At 41.4% G+C, this 19,349-nt stretch overlaps 1 protein-coding gene across 5 annotated transcripts in view; it reads right to left on the bottom strand.

The window, feature by feature from the left end:
- TENM2 (teneurin transmembrane protein 2) overlaps positions 1 to 19,349 on the bottom strand; it is a 1,107,817-nt gene that overhangs the window by 282,128 nt on the left and 806,340 nt on the right. For all 5 annotated transcript variants that reach the window (XM_075900181.1, XM_075900179.1, XM_075900180.1 and 2 more), the window contains one exon: positions 203 to 437. In XM_075900181.1, coding sequence (XP_075756296.1) covers positions 203 to 437 — 235 coding nt within the window. The remainder of the gene's footprint in view (positions 1 to 202; positions 438 to 19,349) is intronic.

The raw sequence follows: 19,349 nt of genomic DNA on the forward strand, positions 1-19,349 counted from the left end.
AGTATAAGGCAGCCTTGAGCTTCCAACTCCCAGCTATCTGAAACACGTACTCTCATGTCTATTAGTTACACTGTAAATTCCCTCAGTCGTATGAAATCTCATTTACCCAAGCTTATTCAACATTCCCATGGCATTCAGCTAATTGAGACTGTGCTGTGTATTTTTAGTGCAGTCCAATTGATGACCATTCCTGGTGACCTACCTGGTCTCCAGTGGCACATTGCTGTTGAGAACCCAGCTGTCCTGCAGTTGCACAGACTCAGGAGTGGTGGCCAAGTCATTTGGTGCAGGAGGTGGTGCGTGGATCTGGTTGCGTCGATTTGTGAGAGAGTTTCTATTGAGGGAGTTGGCAGAAGAGTGATGATGAGACAGTGTATGATTGTGAGGGGGTGGGAGAGGTGGCCTCAGTGTTGACTGGCTGTGGTGATTTGAAGAGCCTGTGAGAAAACAGAGAAGTAATCATCAGCATCTGTTGATGGCAGATCTTTTTGCCCCTATCTTCAACAAGCCTCAAGACTTCTGAAATGTATAGCACAGTTGCAGTTAGATAAATGATGGTAAAATAACACTGGGAGGTTCCATATTTGGTCTCCATAAAAATCCCCAGGGTAGGGACTTGATTCTCCTTTCATTTATGGTAGTTTTACACCAATGCAGGGAAAAGAGATAAGCCCTCAAATAAGTACACTTTACAATGAAAAAGATGGGCCAAATCCTTCACATAGGTCAATGAGATTAGGCTTTGGCCTGATTTTTGTAACTGGCAGTACCACACACTCTAGGTGAAATCTGAAAATTATGCTGCTATTCCTGCTTCTCTCACTGGACTGTGGCTTACAATGTCATTGAAAATGCGTGGATGGGGGGATAATCTAGTTTATTATCCCAGGTTTGAGATGGTAATGGGAATGCAAACTTATTTTAGTCAGTAAGCATGCAGCTAAAATTCAAAAATACACAGGAAGACAATGCAATCCAGAGAAAGTATAATTTCAGTGTAGTCACTTTTCTAACCATAAGCACATAATGGTAAACAAGCTTATTTAATAAAATTCCATATGTTCTGGCAATTTTAAAACTTTAATCAAACAAATAAAAGAAAAGAAAAATACAAGTTAATGCACATGTAGGTAGATTAATTGCATGTCTTAATGATTCCATTAATTTGTAGTTTTCTAGTGAACAATAATTAGAAAAAGTAACATTAGCAAAATTACAATTATACTGATGTATGTTTGTTTTTTGATACTATGAAGCACATTGTATATTTAATGACTGAAACAATAAGAGAAAACATCACTGAGGAAAATGTTTACAACCAGATTGATCTATTTTCACATGGAACAATGAAGTATGGCAAATACACTCTTCTCAATTAATTGTAAATTAAATATGTTCAACATTTTAAAACTTGGGTGCTTAAAGTTAAACTCTTAGACAAGAGACTTGCTTTTAGAGCAGCGGCTCCCAACCTTTTCCAGATGGGGACCCATTTTGACAATTCAGGAAGACTTAGTGACCCAAGACAATTCAAAAACGGGGGAAGGAAGGGAGGCAGAGCCACCTAGGGAGACACTTGGTGACCCTTTTGAAATGTAATGGCAACCCATATTTGGGTCCCGACCCATAGGTTGGGAAACCCAGTTTTAGAGATTCACCCATCAGCTGTTCAAAGATTGTTAACCAGTGCTGAAAATCAGCCCACATAGTCGGAAGCCTAAATGTGGACTTGAGTGCTTCATGTTATGCTTTTAAGTTTGAAAATAATGAAGATTCTGTCTATTCAAAGGCAGAATCTGGTCAATGGTGGGTAATAGCCTCTAAGCTGCTGGACAGCACCGCTTCACAAGTGATGAATCAGCCCCACCCAGTCAGTCAGCTCCAGAGCTGTGAGCTTTAATGGGGTAGGGCTGCTTAATCACCTGTGAAGTTGTGCTGCAGCAGTTTAGAGGGAACACTGGTGTGCAACCATGCAAGGGAGAAAGAGTACAAGGAGCCTTGCTCTTTGCAGGATCACCGTATGCAGGTGACATCCAGAATCCCACAGCTTTAGGATCTGTGTGTGCAAGAGGGAATGCTAAATTCAATGACACTAGACAACCCACAGGTGACAGTGGTAAAATCATGCTTTTTCCCTTCTTCCTCTTCACCTTGCCGAGGGCACTTTGTTATAGTGTGCCAAGTGACCTTTCCTGACTGGATCCCTACACATTCTGTCACTGTGTCCTCTGCAAAGAGGATTTCTGGGAGCAGGTGCTGTTGCTGCACTGCCTCACATTAGAAAAACAAGAAAGAACTGCCTCACTCAGGAAGGCATCATTAAGAGAGAGATGAGGAATTTTGTCCTTCTGAGAGAAATGTTGATTTTAGAAACCACCGCAATGGGTAGATAAGACTGAAAGAAATGGGTAGGTTTCATTGTGACTACTTGTGCAAGCAAAAAGATGCTGCATGCGGAGACTCTTTAAAAACTGAGTGATAACAAAAAGAAATCCTATACTTCACATGGTATTTTAAGATGCCGGATGCAGTCTAGTACAAAATGGAGATGCTTTGATAACATATTGTCTCATTTTTATCCTAACAGAATGTCTATTACTGTGGACAGGTGCGTCCCAGACCTTGCGGTTCATTCCATGTGCTGTGTGCCTTATTAATTCTGCCCTAAATATTTTTAAAATGTGCCATCCTTCCTGTACTAGGCACTAGGAAGGAGGTGGCTTAACCTAATATACTATTATACATCAGATGCTTAATCTACACATTGTGCTCTAAGTACTTGTACATTTCTTGGAAAGGGGACACAATCAGACAGCAGGAAGACAATATGTTCCGATAATATGCATGTACAGATTAGCTCAGTGGAACTATTTTCCCAAAGTCTGAATTTTGGCATTGAACAAACCATGTTAATTTGAATTTTAGTGAATGGATTTTTGTGAGCAAAAAAATGCAAATGTGAGCACTTATGTATTAAAAGTTACTTCAGGAAACTGCAATCAACCTATTTTCCGAGGCAGCATCTCCTTTCTATATACTAATCCATGTACTTTCTCACCAATATCTCATAATACCACAGGTTTAGTTCTCACCTATAAAAGGAAACAAAGTTAATACCTTCTGTGTGCTAGTTTTTTATATTTAGATCTAGTATTAGATGGAATATTCATAATGGCTCAGATTCATGAAAGCACTTACACACCCGTTTAAGTTTACCTCTAGTCAGGAGAGCACCTAAATGTATGTTTAGCTTTAAGTGAATGCTCAGGTCCCACAGATTCCATTGAAATACTTAACTGCTTTTCTCAGTAGGAACAGATGATCTCTAAACAGCTTAAGTCAATAGTTTCCTTAGTTGTGTGTGTCAGGGGAGGATAAACATTGAAAAGAAATATCTGTGTACAATGTTTTAGTGTTAAGTTCAGTTTTGAGACATACAGCCTTACCAGCTACAACAGACAATCTCTGTATGAACCTTGCAAATTTTCAGCCACAATATGAGAAGCTGTGATTTTTTTAATCAGACAATAGAAAAGTCAATATATCACTAGTAATAAAAACCATTTCTACAGTGCTGCAAGATTAAGGGGGAACAGTTGAATTAAAGTTTCCAAGAATACAATTAATTCAGTTTAAGTATATTATTTAAATGCAAAACTATATACACTGTTGTTTACAGCTATACAAAGGAACTAATTACATACGGCAGATGTTAAATCTCAAATAGTTTATTTTTTTCAATCAAAAGCATTGTAACACAAAGTACAAAACAATTAAATAGGTAACTCAATTAAATGTGTATTCATGTTTCAATGTCCTGGAAAGAGAGACATGATTTTTCACTGAGCTGGACCCAAATGGACACTGGGGCTTTCTTTGAACAACCCAGAACTTTGTAAAGTTTCAAAATCTGCATTTGGAAACAAAGGTCTCCACTTTTACATTATAGGCACTTTGGCTGAAGCTAGCAGCAACCACAGCAACAACAGCTGTGACATTTTTAGTCTTGAAACTTCAAGGAGGGGTATCAATCTTCATATAATCAAGGATCAGCAGCTTGAAGGATTGGTACACTGTATCTTTCAATATGATATGCAGTGGTTTCTTGTATTGCCACAGCAGCTGGAAGTCTAAAGATGATAAATAATTGGATGAGATACAAATAACTTTGTCTAATAGGGGAGGGATTTTTTTTCAACGTAACATCTACAAGCATATTGGTTTGCTTTGGGAAAAGAGGAGCTGTGGGAATTATGGCCTTCCTCAAATATGACAACATTCAGTTGGGGTAATGCACTACAGGCAGTCCCCAGGTTACATGGATCCGACTTACATCGGATCCCTACTTACAAACGGGGTGAGGCAACCCCGCACTAGCTGCTTCCCCCCAGCAGACCAGGGAGACACGAAGCTAGCACCGCCCCCCCCCCAGCAGACCAGGGAGACGTGGAGCAGCTTTTCTCAGCAGACACCTCAGCTTGAGAATAAAGGACTGAGGGAAGTGAGGTGTGGGAGAAGAAAACTGAGCTCTGGAGAAATGTTTGGCTAGCGTTTCCCCTACAATATGTACCAGTTCCGACTTACATACAAATTCAACTTAAGAACAAACCTACAGTCCCTATCTTGTACGTAACCCGGGGACTGCCTGTATTCAGTCTCAGGTGTTTTGAGGTAGGGAGGAGAAAGGTTGTTTTAAATAACATAAAACCTTAGCATGCTGGAGACATGAAAGGAAATATAAAAGCGCTGGTTACGCTTCGGACTTGAGTTTCAGGGGTGAACTAGCATCCACCTCATGGAACATTTCTGCAAATCATATTCTGAAGTGGGGCTGTGATCCCAATATCCTAGGCCACTCCAGAACCCACCCTGGGTCCCTACCACTCCACAAACCACCTTACTTCTTCTCTACCTTTAAAGGTTCCCTTATCCTGCTTTCCTAATGTAGGAGGCCAGGTCCATCCCTGGGCAGCCTCTGTTGGCTGTCCTGCTGCTCCCAGTGTGGGTAGGACTCAAGCCACAAACCCTGTGCTCCCCTGGCAAATGCTGTAGCCTCTAGTCCATTCAAGTGCTCACCTCACCTCCCTACCTTCATGAGGTCCCTTATTCTGTGTTGGTTGTCTGGTCACTCCCAGGGTGGGCAGAGGAAGGACTAGACTCAAGCTCCCCAGGTGAATGCCCTATACCCCTAAGCCACTCCAGAACCCACCCTACCTCCTAAGGGTCCCTTATCCTGCCTTTCTCATGTGGGAGTAAGGTCCATCCCTGGGGCAGCCAGTATTGGGTATCTGGTCACTGGTCACTCTCTGAGTGGGTGAATGGAACAAAGCTTGAACCCACCACCCTATGCTCCCCAAGCACATGCCCTATCCTATAAACCACACCATAATCCTACCTTATCTTGACTTCCTAGTGCAGGAGCTTGCTTCATACCAGAGGCAGCCTATGTTGGTTGTCCCAATGAGATAAGGATGACTGGAGACAAGAGACTTGAACCCACCCCCCTTGTGCTCCCCAGGTAAATGCCCTATCCACTAGGCACCCCCCTTGTGCTCCCCAGGTAAATGCCCTATCTACTAGGCCACTCCAGTGACCCACCTCTCCTCCCTTCCTTTATAGGGTCCCTCCTGTGGTGGGTGGGGATAGGGCCTTGGATGCCTAGGCCACTGCAGAATCTACCCCACCTCCTTACCTTCAGAGAGTCCCTTGTCCTGCCTTCCTAATGCCAGAGCCAGCTCCATCACTGGGGTAGATGGTGTTGGCTACCCTCCCCCAGGCAAATGCCCTTGTCCCATGTCAAACACCATACCACCTCCCTACCTTCAGAGAGTCCCTTATCCTGTGTTGGCTGTCTGGTTACTCCCAGAATGGGTGGAGGCCAAAATGGGACTTAAACCCACCACCCTGTGCTCCCCAGACTAATGCCCTAAATTGCCTAGGCTACCCCAGAAGCCACCCCACCTCCCTACCTTCAGAGAGTCCCTTATCCTGTGTTGGCTGTCTGGTCCCTCCCAGAGAAAGACCGGGGGGTGGGGGGGAAGGGAACAGGACTTAAACCCACCATCCTGTGTGCTCCAGGCAAATGCAGTATCTCCTAAGCTACTCCAGAACCCACTCCACCGCCCTACTTTCAGGGCATCCCCTCCCACACTCCAAACCCCATGGCCCAAGACCAGAGCCTGCATCCTAACCCCCTAACCCAGCCTGGTGAAAGTGAATGAGATTTGGGGAGAAAGGGGGATGGAGTGAGCAGAGTGAGGCCTCAGAGAAGAGGTGGAGCAGGAGTGGGGCCTCAGGGAAGGGGCAGGAAGGAAGCTGGGCAAGAGTATTTGGGTTTGAGGTAGATCTTACATTGCACCTGAACTGAAAAAGTGATCTTGTGCTTAAAAAGGTTGGAGACTACTGCAGTAGTGTCTTCAAATTAATAAGCACACAATTGTCTTCTTACCAATATTTAATATTGAATGAAAGGTATAATAGTAAAACTGATGCAGGCAGTTTCAGGGACATTTCCAATATCACATAGCCTCAGTGGTCCCCAACGCAGTGCCTGCAAGTGCCATGGCGCCTGCCGGGGCATTTATGTGGGCCTGCAGAATGATCTGGGCTTGCCCCGCCCCCAGGTGCACGGCACATGTGCTGTGCTGGCCCCGGGCACGTGGCGCATGCGAGGCCCCTGCCTCGGGTGTGTGGCACATGCGCGGTGCTGGCCCTGCCCCCAGGTGCGTGGCAGCCCCGAAAGGTTGGGGACCACTGACACAGCAAGTCCATGTCAGTCAAGATTAAAATGCATGAGTTTCTTCTGTGCTCAGACAGCTTCACCATACTGCTTCTCTAGAGAAAGGAACTGCCATATCAGAAAGATCTTGTTCAGTGTACTGTACCAACACTGGCTTCCTAATAGGAATCCACCAATGCATCTTATTTTGTAATATATTAACACTCTGGACCAATGATCCCAATGACCAGTTTATACCATGAAGCATGAGCATTAGCAATTGTGTACATTTTCCAAGTAATGCAGTGTCAATTCTTATTAATCTCTGGCTAATCTTATTGTTTCTTTTTTTTTTTAATCTTATGCTATTTGACAGTAGGCTGAAGTTTAAATACAATGTGAGGACAATCTGCATGCTCCAAAAATGTTATTAACACATGCTATAAAAAAAGCAGATCTGTCTGGTTGACACCCAGAGATGTCATGAATTCTCATTTCTTCTAGCTTTAAAAAACTGCCCTGTGTTTTCTCTTTTATTTCCATTGTTATTACAGGATTCTCAGGCAGGAAAGATGCAATGTCAGGCACACGTCCCAGCCCGTACATTCCACACTGAAATTTCACTCAGGGTATAGTGCAATTTATGAGATGCTGCTTAGATTAAAAGCTTCAAGGCACTCAGAATTTCTTTGTGTTCTGTGTTTGTACAGCACCTAGTACTCTGGGGTCCTAGGCCGTCACTACTGCTCTTAGGTACTGTGGTACTACAAATAAATAATGGCAACAATATATCAGCTTCCACTTGTGCACTATAATCATGATTATTTATCTGTATTACTGCCAAAGGGCTTACAGTCTAAGTATAACACAAAAGACCGACACACAGAGAAAGAGGTTTTGGCACAAAGAGACTATGTTTAGGAATGACTTTGGCTTACTAGGGCCCCATAAGATTGATAAGTAGCCTCTGGTAAGTTTTTAGCATAACAGAAGAATTTTCATGGGGCTTTTCTATTTTCTCTGTAATGCTTTTACACAAAGTATATTTTGCATTGGGAAGGCTGGTTAGTAATTGGTATGCAATGTTGAAGCCCTTGGAGAAAGGTCAATTAACCACAGGTGGACTCCAATCAGAGCTGCTGGGAAAATCACACTAAGGTGCAAAGGAACTGCATGCTTAAACTGGTTTGGAGGGGAGAAAAAGCAGGTTTCCATCCAAAAGAGATGACAACTGGGAACCTGAGCCCTAACACTGGCACCTTCCAGGAAGACCAGGAGAGGGGCCAAAAAGTTAGCTCACTCTGAAAACGTGACATGTGGTGTCTGAGATAGCTTCATATTTCCTTATACTGAGGACATGAAATAATTACAGTATCTCAGACACCATCATGGGTACATAAGCTAGGTAACATGTTGGCTTATTAATTAATGGTAGGCAGAGCAGCATTTTTAATAATAATATTTTTCTGGCATTACACCTGTGACATTCTTACCCTAAGCGACGGGAACTGCTCTTAGCCTGAGAGTCTTGATTCCTACTTCTAGAGACTAAGTACAAGTTTACTGTTCATATCTACTCACACAAAGAGCTTACTGTTCTTACCTACTCAACCAAAGAGCTTACTGTTCAGATCTACTCACTCAAAGAGCTTACAGTTCTCACCTACTCACCCAAAGAGATGTGGTATATATTGGAAACTGGACTCAACTTATTAGGGGGAAGGGATGCAGCTGTCCAATAATGGAAGGAATAAGAGTGGGTATAGAACAATCTTCAGAGATGCTGCAGGATGTTTTTACTTCATTTTAACTCAGCTGGCATGGTTCTGGTCCCAGGTAGAGAAATGATAGGAGAATCCAGAGGTGAGAGAGGAAAGCATATCTCTATTTCATCTAACAATATATTTCATCTGCACGCAGCATTTCCCCCCAGAACAGAAAACTGTCTCAGTGCCTTCCACCATGTTGTGAAAAAGGAACCCGGGCCAAGGACCAGTATATAAAAAGGACTATGGCATATTGAAGAACAGATGGAACCTTGGTTTTGAAAATCTCCACTGAAAAGTTACCTTCTTGATTCCAGCACATTGCATGGCACTTAGTTTACCGGCATGGACTAAGTGAAGGAAAGACTGAGTTAATATTGCTGGGATTCAAACCGGTGGCTCCAGGAACTATCAATACTGCATTTCAAAAGTTAATGTTTAGATTAGAGATTCATCACCAACAGGGCAAATGGCCTGCTACATGACACTACATACAAATTATGGCTTGGCCCATACAGCTAAGTTGTGCAGCAGGAAAATACAGCGTTGAGTCCTTTCTATCTCTCTCCCAAAGCACATACGCTATACACTGAACAGAACCTTAATACAGCTTGTCAGATCTGATCCCATAAGGGGAATACTTTAAACCAATTAAAAGTTAATATCTTTCCTTTAACAGTATACAGAGGATCCTCAACAGAAATGTTTTGGCCAGAAGTCTAAGTTTGTTGACATTTTTCAGATGGGAGATCATTAGCTGAACATAGCTTGAAAATCTGATTGCTTTCTGGGTGGTTCACAGGGGAGCTGAAAATTGTCACACTGATGTAAGAATAGTTGTACTAAAAGTAGGTATGTTTTCCACCTCATTCTGAAAATGGAAGGGGAGCCAGGTACTTGCCATCCAGGGTATGGAATTTGGAAATCAGGTGCACGCTTTAGTCCCCACCCTAGCAGTGCTCTGGATTTTATATAACCTAGCGAGATAGCATTCAATGGGTGTAAAGAAATGTTAGTCACAGGTGCTTTAAGTCTATACATCATTTTGATTGTTTCAGGAGCTTCACTGGGCTTACTAGCTACTTTCCAAAGTCATCTGGAAATTATCATTTTATATTAAATCTAAAACCATTAAATGTTTTTTTTATACAAGACAAAGTCTCTCAAGATGGACTATTTGAAAATAACAGTGCCAGAGCATCGGATAGCAGAGTGGGATCTGAGCAATGCCTATCTGAGCATTTCAATAAATCAACATTACCTAGGGTATTTCCGTATCCTCCGGGAAGGGAAAGCCTATCAGTGGAAAGTAATGATTTTTGGTCTTTCAATTGCCCGGAGGACCTGTACAATGCTATTAAGATCCAGAGTCTCCCCACTGAAAAGTTTGGGAGTGAAATTATTAATAAACCTTAGATGGCACGTTGATTGTTGCTCTGTAAAAGGAAATATTTCCTCTATTATTCCTCTGCATTATCATCATCCCCCAGCACTTGGCTTCATCAAAAATTTAAACTCTTCTTATTCCATCTGATACTATTGCATTTAGAGACTCTGTCATAGCATACACGACACACAAAAACTGGAGGCTTTCAGGGACAAAGAGAAAAGAAAAAAAATATTTTTAAGGTAGAGAAAAAACCAGCTGTGTTAAGTTTTACCCCACTGCTCTTTCATTGGCTTTTCTTTGGGTTAGAGGATTTTTACAATATCAACCCTGAACACAAGTAAAAGATCAAAATAATGATGAAATACAGTTTTGATTTTAGATTGAGCCTCCTAAGAATCAAATGACAGGAGACAAATTCTGATGTATACCAATCATTAATTCCAAGAATAACTGAAGCATGCTAGCAAACGGCAAGGGCAAAATAAAGGTTCCTAGAGCAATTCCATTTCAGAGCTCCCTGGTAGTCAGAACTGTTTACAATTTGGATGACCTTCTCCCCAAAATTTCTCAAGGTACAGGTCTCCTAGGGCAGGGTAAAAAAAGTTTCTTAGACTATATAAACAAAAGTCAGACGAATGTCAACTTTGTATTTCATCATGTTATGACAAATGATACTTGATGTAATATGATGTACATATCATGTTGCATCAGGCTTTTCAAGAAATACCCTTTCTTTTTAAACCCAGGCAAGAAGCAAATAATTACCCATGAGAAACAAATATTTGTCTGCTTCCCTCAGGGAAAAGCAGATTCACAGTATTACATGCTTGGTATCTCTTCCAACAGTTGTGGGGTTTATTTGTAATTCTTCATTACTTTGCTTGAATCAAAACAAGGTCACCAATTGCAGATATAAGAAGTCTTGCAAAAGTTGTCTCACTAGCAGAGAGTTTACATTAAATATAAATTGCTGTATATAAGCAAGGCTGGTTTTACTTTTCAAGCCAGTAGACACGATGGAGGGAACCACAAGACAGTGAAGTGAATTAGCCTGTTCAGCAACAAAAGGCCAGTTGTTTGGCGTGTGTGCGCACACACACACACACACACACACACACACACACACACACACACACACACACACACACACAGAAAAAGAAACTAATCTTAAATAACTAGAACACACACAACAGTATCCCTCATAATGGGATACAATGCAGATAAACAATTACCATACTTGCTCCCTAGATGATACTGAACTCATATAGCTTTTTGAACACAAATCTGGGGCCAGATTATGATTTCTGGGCCTTATTAAAAGCCCATTAAAGTCAATGTGTGTGTGTGTGTAGAGGGGGAAAATAATTCCTTTCACTTCAATAGGCTTGGGTTAGCCATTCCTTCCTTATCACGTGCTCCTTCCTAGAACAGATGAGGGAGTTTAATGCTAGTGAGGTCCTCATATGTTATAGTTATGTGGACCATATCAGTACATAGATTCCTTGATTGCTGGAAATAAGAATCTCTCAACTCTGTCTCAAGAAAACACCCTCAATGGCTGCTTTTATAAAACAGGCCCCAGCCCCCCCTGCCACATGGTAGCCCCGGCCACCGGAGCAGGCCTCCCCCGCCACGAGGCCACAGCAGGTCCCGGACACCCGCCTCTGTGTCTCTTTCACCACACTGTCTCAGCCAGCACAGCCTGCCGGAGCAGCCACTTGCAACACGAGTGCTGCTATGTGCCTCTCCAGTAGGATTGCCAGATGGTTGAAACAAAAATACCGACCCCCTCCTCCCCCCCAAAAAGGGGGGGGAGGACCAAGGTTGTTGAACAACAACAACAACAAAAAGGACTCCAAGACTTATTAAGCAATAAAATAAAATAAAATAAAATATAATAAAATAAAATAAAACAGCATGTCCCCTTTAAGAGTGAAAACAGGGATAGGAACAGGGGAGTAGTTAAGCACTAAGACCCAGGGAAAGCATTGCTTCCCCTTGGTCATCAGCCATTTTGTGCCGGCAGCCTTGCGGAACCAGGTAAGCATGGGGTCTGGGGTCGGAGAGCTGGAGGTTTTGGGAGCTGGGGTGGGCCCGAGGGAGGCCGGGCTCTGAGTGTTTGTAGGGTTGCCAGGTGCCCAGCATTTTTGCCTCCTGGCCAGGGAAAAAATCAGAAAATACTGGACATTTTAGGTGTCTGGTATTCTCTGAATTTTTTTACCGGACAGGAGGCGAAAATACTGGACTGTCCTGGTGAATACCAGACACCTGGAAACCCTACTCTCCAGAAGCAGTGAGCAGGGGAAGAATTTTTTGTGTACAGCCATGCAAGCGCACACCTTAGCAGGAACTATGCACACAAGTATTTACTAGTTTAATTAGGGCCGGAAATAATCCACAGACAACTCTGACTAATTGCAAGAAGCTAAACAATCCTAAGAAAATGGATAATATCTTGTTGAAATTTCAACCCAATCAGGATACACCTCACTCGAGTTCCACATTCTGTGAACTGTAAAAGAATTCTGGGAACAATTTTTTTTTAAACAAAACTTTTTTGTTCGGGCACCTGCCTGTGTACTCAACCATAAAGTTTATATAAAAAACGAGAAACGCTGTCATTTCTCATCCACTAGAATCTTATTGCCATCTTATTTGACATTGTTTGCTCACAAACTGGCTGCTTGGGACATCACAATTAGAATGTAAGTATAAGCCATGTGCTGCCACTTACAATATGCACTATCTTTACCTCCCTTCATGAAAAAATACAACGGAAATTGAATTTAAAACCAAAAGAGACACAATTGCAGTCATCCTGGCAGACAGCCTAGCATCAAAGCTGTCCAGCAGCACCAGAATAAGTGGAATGCTTGAAAAGGCATAATGCCTGTTGGTAACACTGCTTGATCTAAGTGTCAAGGGCAGAGTGAAAACCATAATTCTATCCATTACAGATATAGTGTATGTTTTTGGAAGGTTGGTCTCATACAAAAAGTGCTAGAATCAAATACTTTGTTTTTTAGTGTCTCCAGGCCAGGTATTTCTCATGAACAACAATATTTCCCAGGATACTGGGAAATGCAAAACTTCCAGCATTAACAGCTAGTGAATTAATGACATTTCTGAGAACTATAGACCATACAGCAGAATTAATACTTATGGAATTATATAGTGGTTTTTTTCCTCTGTCTCCATATGCAGATCATTTAATTCCATGCAATACTGAGATCAAGCTAGTTCTGGGGCGGCATGCTCGATCCATTATAATAATGATAGTAATGTACACAAGAGTGTAGGAATAGGAAGTGAAGACGACTACGGAACCTTATCCAATTAAAGTCACATGGGAACATAGATGGGCAGACTGTAATTACTCAAATTGCAATTTGGCCACAACCTCTGGATTAACATCTGCACTCAAGCAAAAAGTGCTAACAGCATCTTTAATGACCACAAGTCTTCAAGACCTCAGCTTTACATCTCCATTGAAAGATGTGTATAGATTGCTTAAATCCATTAGAGAAAAGAAAAAGTCCATTGCAGCTAAGCATTTTTTTTCCTTAGGGCTATTTTATTTTTTAATCCTTTATGCTCAGTGGCATTGAAAGCTGAGATGACAAATTTTCATGAGCTCCAGAGAGTTAGTTTCCATGCATGCACACATTTAAAAAAAACCAGATAAATCAGTAAGCAATGCTTTCTATGAAAGTCTTCGAGTGGCTCAGATAATTGAGTGTGTAGTTTGATTTTTAATACTTGTAGGATTTGTTGTATTGTAAATCAAAACATCCTTCAGAATTTTATCCTACTTGTAAGAGATTTATAATTTCCGTAGTAACCCTAGTGTGGTCATGATGTTGCAAAAATAAAACCTAATTGATCCCTTAGCCAAGAACCTTCCTGTTTCTATTCAAATCTAAATCAACCCCCCCACCCATTCCTCAAAGAGAAGCTGAAATAAACCAAAAATTAGACAACAGGAGGGTTACGCAACAAAATTATGTAATTTAAGTGGTACAGAAAGTTGAGCAGCCAAACAAGGGAAATGATTCTAGCTGCAGCATGTTATAGAGTGTGGCAAGAGAACAGTACAAAGGCAAAAGACCAGAGAAGTAGAATGTGGTGCAGTGCAGGTGTGAGATGATATAAGCACAGAGCACTGCTTTAGAAGTTGCAGTACAGAGGAAGAGTTCCATTTGTGTGATGTTGAAGGAGAAATGACAGAACATAGCAGGAGCCTGGATATGACAAAGGAAACAAGGAAGAGTCAAGGATAAATACATTTAGAATCACAGAATCATAGAATTCAAGGGCTGGAAGAGACCTCAGGAGGTCATCGAGTCCAGCCTCGTGCCCAAAGCAGGACCAATCCCAACTAAATCATCCCAGACAGGGCTATGTCAAGCCAGGACTTAAAAACTTCTAGGGATGGAGATTCCACCACTTCCCTAGATAATGCATTCCAGTGCTTCACCGCCCTCTTAGGGAAACAGTTATTCCTAATATCCAACCTTGACCTCCACCACTGTAATTTGAGACCATTGCTCCTTGTTCTGCCATCTGTCACTGCTGAGAACAGCCTCTCTCCATCCTTTTTGGAACCTCCCTTCAGGAAGTTGAAGACTGCTATCAAATCTCCCCTCACCCTTCTCTTCTTCAGACTAAATAAGCCCAAATCCCTCAGCCTCTCCTCATAGGTCATGTGCCTTCTTATCATTTTGGTTGTCCTCCGCTGCACCCTTTTGAATGTGTTCACATCCTTTCTATAGTGGGGGGGGGGGGCTCACAACTGGACTCAGTACTACAGATGTGGCCTCACCAGTGCCAACAAAAAGGGGAATAATCACTTCTCTAGATCTTCTGGAAATGCTCCTACTGATGCGCCCTAATATGCCATTAGCCTTCTTCGCTACATAGGCACACTGTTGACTCATATCCAGCTTCTCATCCACTGTAATCCCCAGGTCCTTTTCTATTGAACTGCTACTTAACCTGTAACAATGCTTGGGATTCTTCCGTCCCAAGTGCAGAACTCTGCACTTGTCCTTATTGAACCTCATCAGATTTCTTTTGGCCCAGTCATCCAATTTGTCTACTTGAGTCTTGCCACTCTGAGGGAGAGGAATACTGGTGTTGACAACAGATATGGAGGAAGGGAGCCTGGGAGATATAGCACATGAGGGTTTTAAGACGCACACTGCTTATGTGCATCGTATTATTAATCTTTGGGAGAAGAAAATTCACCCATTCAAACCTTCTCTAAATGGGCTAATTCAGAATCTTGTCAGGTATAGGTACATGCACTTCTGTGCTGAAGTTTGTAACTAACCTTCCATTTAAACTACACTTCGCAGAACAATGAATATTGACAAGAATGCTAATTATTGCCCACTGAGAAAGACTATAAAATTTTGATTCATTTGTGTTTTAAAATGAATGGGATATTTACTGACACTCTTTGGTCTGTAATTAGAGAGCATAACATATTGTGGATTATTGTCCTGGGTTGTAAAAATACTGCTGTGCTGCTAAACTGCTTTACACTCCATATTTCACAGTCAGTGAGCTTTTTCCTCTTCCCTTTAATTTATTATCTCATAATAATTATGACATTAGCCCACAACTAAACATTAAAGAAAAATAATGCAAAATTCAATATCAACAGTAGACAAAAGAATTTGGTCAAGACAGAAAAGTCACAAATATTTTAGAAAATAGATTTATAAATATTTCAATTTCAGTGTATAGTATTACTCTCGTATAGACATTATCATTGCTAATATTGGCCTATCCATAATAATTAAGTAGATATTAAATTACAGTCAGCTGTCCCAAAAATCAAATAAAGACCTCAGTAGATCAATATTAAAACTGTTTTATGGATTGACACAGAAATCTTACTTATTTTTAACTTAAGAAAGGAAGAAACAGTATTTGCATCAAAATAACTACATGCACATGCAAACTTACTCTTTTGCTTTTCACTTTTAATTAACTTAATCTTGGCAGAAAAAAGACAAAAACAGGAAAAAAAAGAGTAGAAATGTTCTTATGTATTTGGGTTGTTTTACCTAATATTTTCAATTTTATCCTGTTAACTTGAGTCATCTGTTAACTTCTATAGTACAATATAAATGTTACATGATGTTACGGAAAAGACAGTATGAAACCTTTATTAGGAATCATAAAATGTTTGGCTGTGTGAAGTGGAAGCATCAAACACTGGCAAAGAATTTTAAAATAACCAGAATTAACTAGATGCTCCCCAGTAGATAAAATGGCCCAATATCTAATATGCCAATCAATATACATTAATCAGATTTTCTCCTCTTTAAATGAAACAAGAAATTATCTTTAATTAGGACATCCATTATAATTTTAATACTTTCATACTTTAATAGTCTATTCTGAAAATCTCTTCTCTATTTCAGTAAAGTGTTCAGCAGTCATTTCCACCCAGTTGTCAACCTTGGGAACCTAATTAGTCTCAATATCTGATTTATCATCAAAGGAGTAAAAATACTGCTCCTTGATGGGGTTACTAGAGACATAAGATATGGCAACCAGATCAGAAAAAAAACACATTTTCTAGTTGCAAACCATACACAAATGGTTAGATATTATCGGCCAGGTGTCACTGATGGAGGAGGATGGGTGTTTTGGAGAACAGGGGTTTATTCCTAACTTAAGGTTTCTGAGTGAGGGACTTGCCAGTGTAGGAAGTGGCAACAGAGTTTAAAGTGAGTAGTAAAACATCAGGAACTATAAAACAGGGAAAGACCTGGGATTATTAAAGATGAATACCACCTTAATCTCGTTTACCCAGCTTGCAGAATTCTCTTCAGCCTGTTCAAAAAGGCATGCAACCAACACCATATTCAATGTCTTTGACTAACCACCACTACATAACAATAATGATAAAACTTTGGATTTCTATAGCCTACCACATGAGTTTCTCAAAGTGCTTCATAAACATTTATTAAGCCTCATAAATTGTATGTATTAGATAGGGATATTGCTGAACTTTTAGAGATAAACCCAATCACAGAGAAATTAGGAGAGCTGCATATAGTTTGTGGCTGAGGTTGGAACAGAAGCTAGATCCTTTAATCACAAGGTATTACTTTCCTGTCTTAGGCATTTCTCCACTTGTAACAGTGGTTAACGCATGACAAATATACCCAGCCCACTCTGCTTTAAAGCAAAACAAAACAAAAACTCACCACAAAAAAAATTGTTTCATTTCTTTTCTACAAACACATTTTATAGGTAGAATATTTAAGTAGAGTAATTAATTAGGGGAGGAAAAGGGTGCAACTTTGTGCACTGGACAGTGATTTGTAAATATAATAAGCTCCCATAGGGTATATTAGGTAGCCATTTAAAGAATGCTCTTGCTGAGGAGAGCCTTTGAAAAATTACACATAGCAAGGAATAAATACTAGTAATTGGACAGAACTACTTTTTAACATTAAAAACCCAAAACAAAAGTCTCATTTGCAGATGTGGCACTTCTGACAGAGAAGCCAAAGACATTCTCAATAGAACAAGACTTTAATATCACTAAAAAACTCAAAAGACTGCTCCCCACATATTTACCATATCAGAGTAAAAATATAGTTTGAAAAAAGTCAGACTATACGTTAGCATAAGATTCCTACAAGTGTATCAATAATTATTTCAGTATTTTAATTTTTATTATATATTGCTTGATAAAAGTGCAGAGAAATATTGCAAACTATTGACAGAAAAGAAGTTTGGAGAATGATTTATATCACTGTATGTTGTCTGGTTATTACTGAGGTTCTACACAATTAATAACCTTTGTGAAACACTACAGAAATGTTCCATTATTCATCAGAGAGAGAGGACTATCAGGAAGTATTTAATATTTCACAAAGTATTACATTAAAGAAGACCAGCAGGGTCAACATGAACATACAGATGTGTAACACATCAGTGTGCTTTAGAAATCCCCCCACTCCACTCTCCTTCTGTATAGCATGTTATTCTACTCTTTAAACAAGTTCAAAGGAGTTTGTATGGTCAGCAAAGTGAGTGGAACAGCTACCATGGCAGAGTCAAATTGAGAAGTGACATAGCAGTGTAAGGTGCACTGGTAGAGTTAGTTGGCTTGGCTATACAAAAGACAGACAGGACACACTTGATACAGTTTTAATGAGACCACAATTTTTTTATTAGTCACCTAGGACTACCCAGCAGATGAAAAAAGTACAGTGCAGGTAATGCCATGTTCATTCACTAACTTCCTGGGGACTTCCACCAGCACCCACTTTTTCCATCTAGGTTCCTTCAGTAAATCTACTTCAGTAAATCCATCCCCAGGAGGGCTAAGATAGGCTGTAAAAAAAGGGGGGTTGGCTCCCTGCCATTCCAACCACAGGAGCCCCAAACTCCTCACTGTTCTATTCCTTTAACCAGCATCTCCATTTTAGCCCTTCATCTGGTCACTGGAAGCCTTCCCTATGGAGTGCCAGCATTGGACATCTGCCTCACACTTAGAGTATGTCTACACTACAGTGTTAATTCAAGTTAACTTAATTTGAAATAGTTAATTCGAATTAAGCTAATTCGAATTAACACATCTACACAGAAAATGCATTTCAAAATAGCATTTTGCTATTTCAAAATAGTGCGTCCAAACCGAGTGGACTCTGAATCGGAGTTAAGGCTGGCCGGAACCAGTTTTGGCAAGGCACCAGATCACGACCTCCTGTGTAGGGCTGCAGCCTGTGGCTATCTGAGGTCCATTCTTAAAGGAACCCTACCCCCCATCCCGGACAGCCAGTTATCAGGTGTCTCCGCTTGCTTGTCAACCTCGATGAAGGACAGCAAAGCATTTGTGTCTCTGCGTGCTCTAGTTGCCCTCACTCGGGACACCTTACCACTCTGCAACATGGAGACAGAGCTGCACCTTAGCACTGTGGTGTGTCTTGTGGACACGTTGCCATCAGCCTGGCTGCACTTTCTGCAGGCTGCCATCCGGGAGGTCCATCGGGGGGCTGTCAATATCCAGGGGGCCCTGCGGGAGAGCTTCCACCCCGAGGAGCACTAACAGTCTCCATGGTTTGCCCCACTGGGGGCTTGTGCCTCATTCCTCCCTCACGTCCTTCCACTTACTCCTCACTAGCCCCCCTTCCTGATGTCCAATAAAATACACGTATTTTCAAAAATATAAATTCTTTATTTAACACAATTGTGTGTGTGTGTGTGTGGGGGGGGGGATGAACCTCTGGGGAGACCGGGGAAAGGAGGCGGGAGAGGGCAGGAGAGAGGGTGGGAGAGCGGAGGGGGAAAACTGGGAGGAGGGAGCTGGATGGGGGAAGCAAAGGGAAGAAGGGATAGGGGAAGCTCAGGGCTCAGGGGTGGGGGTATCACCAGGCCACATGTTTCCCAGCATGGTGGGTGCGGGGACCTCGGCATCCCCAGGGGAGTGGGGAGGAGGGTGTGG

The sequence above is a fragment of the Pelodiscus sinensis genome, chromosome 17 (assembly GCF_049634645.1).
Source record: "Pelodiscus sinensis isolate JC-2024 chromosome 17, ASM4963464v1, whole genome shotgun sequence".
In the NCBI taxonomy this organism is placed as follows: Eukaryota; Metazoa; Chordata; order Testudines; family Trionychidae; genus Pelodiscus; species Pelodiscus sinensis.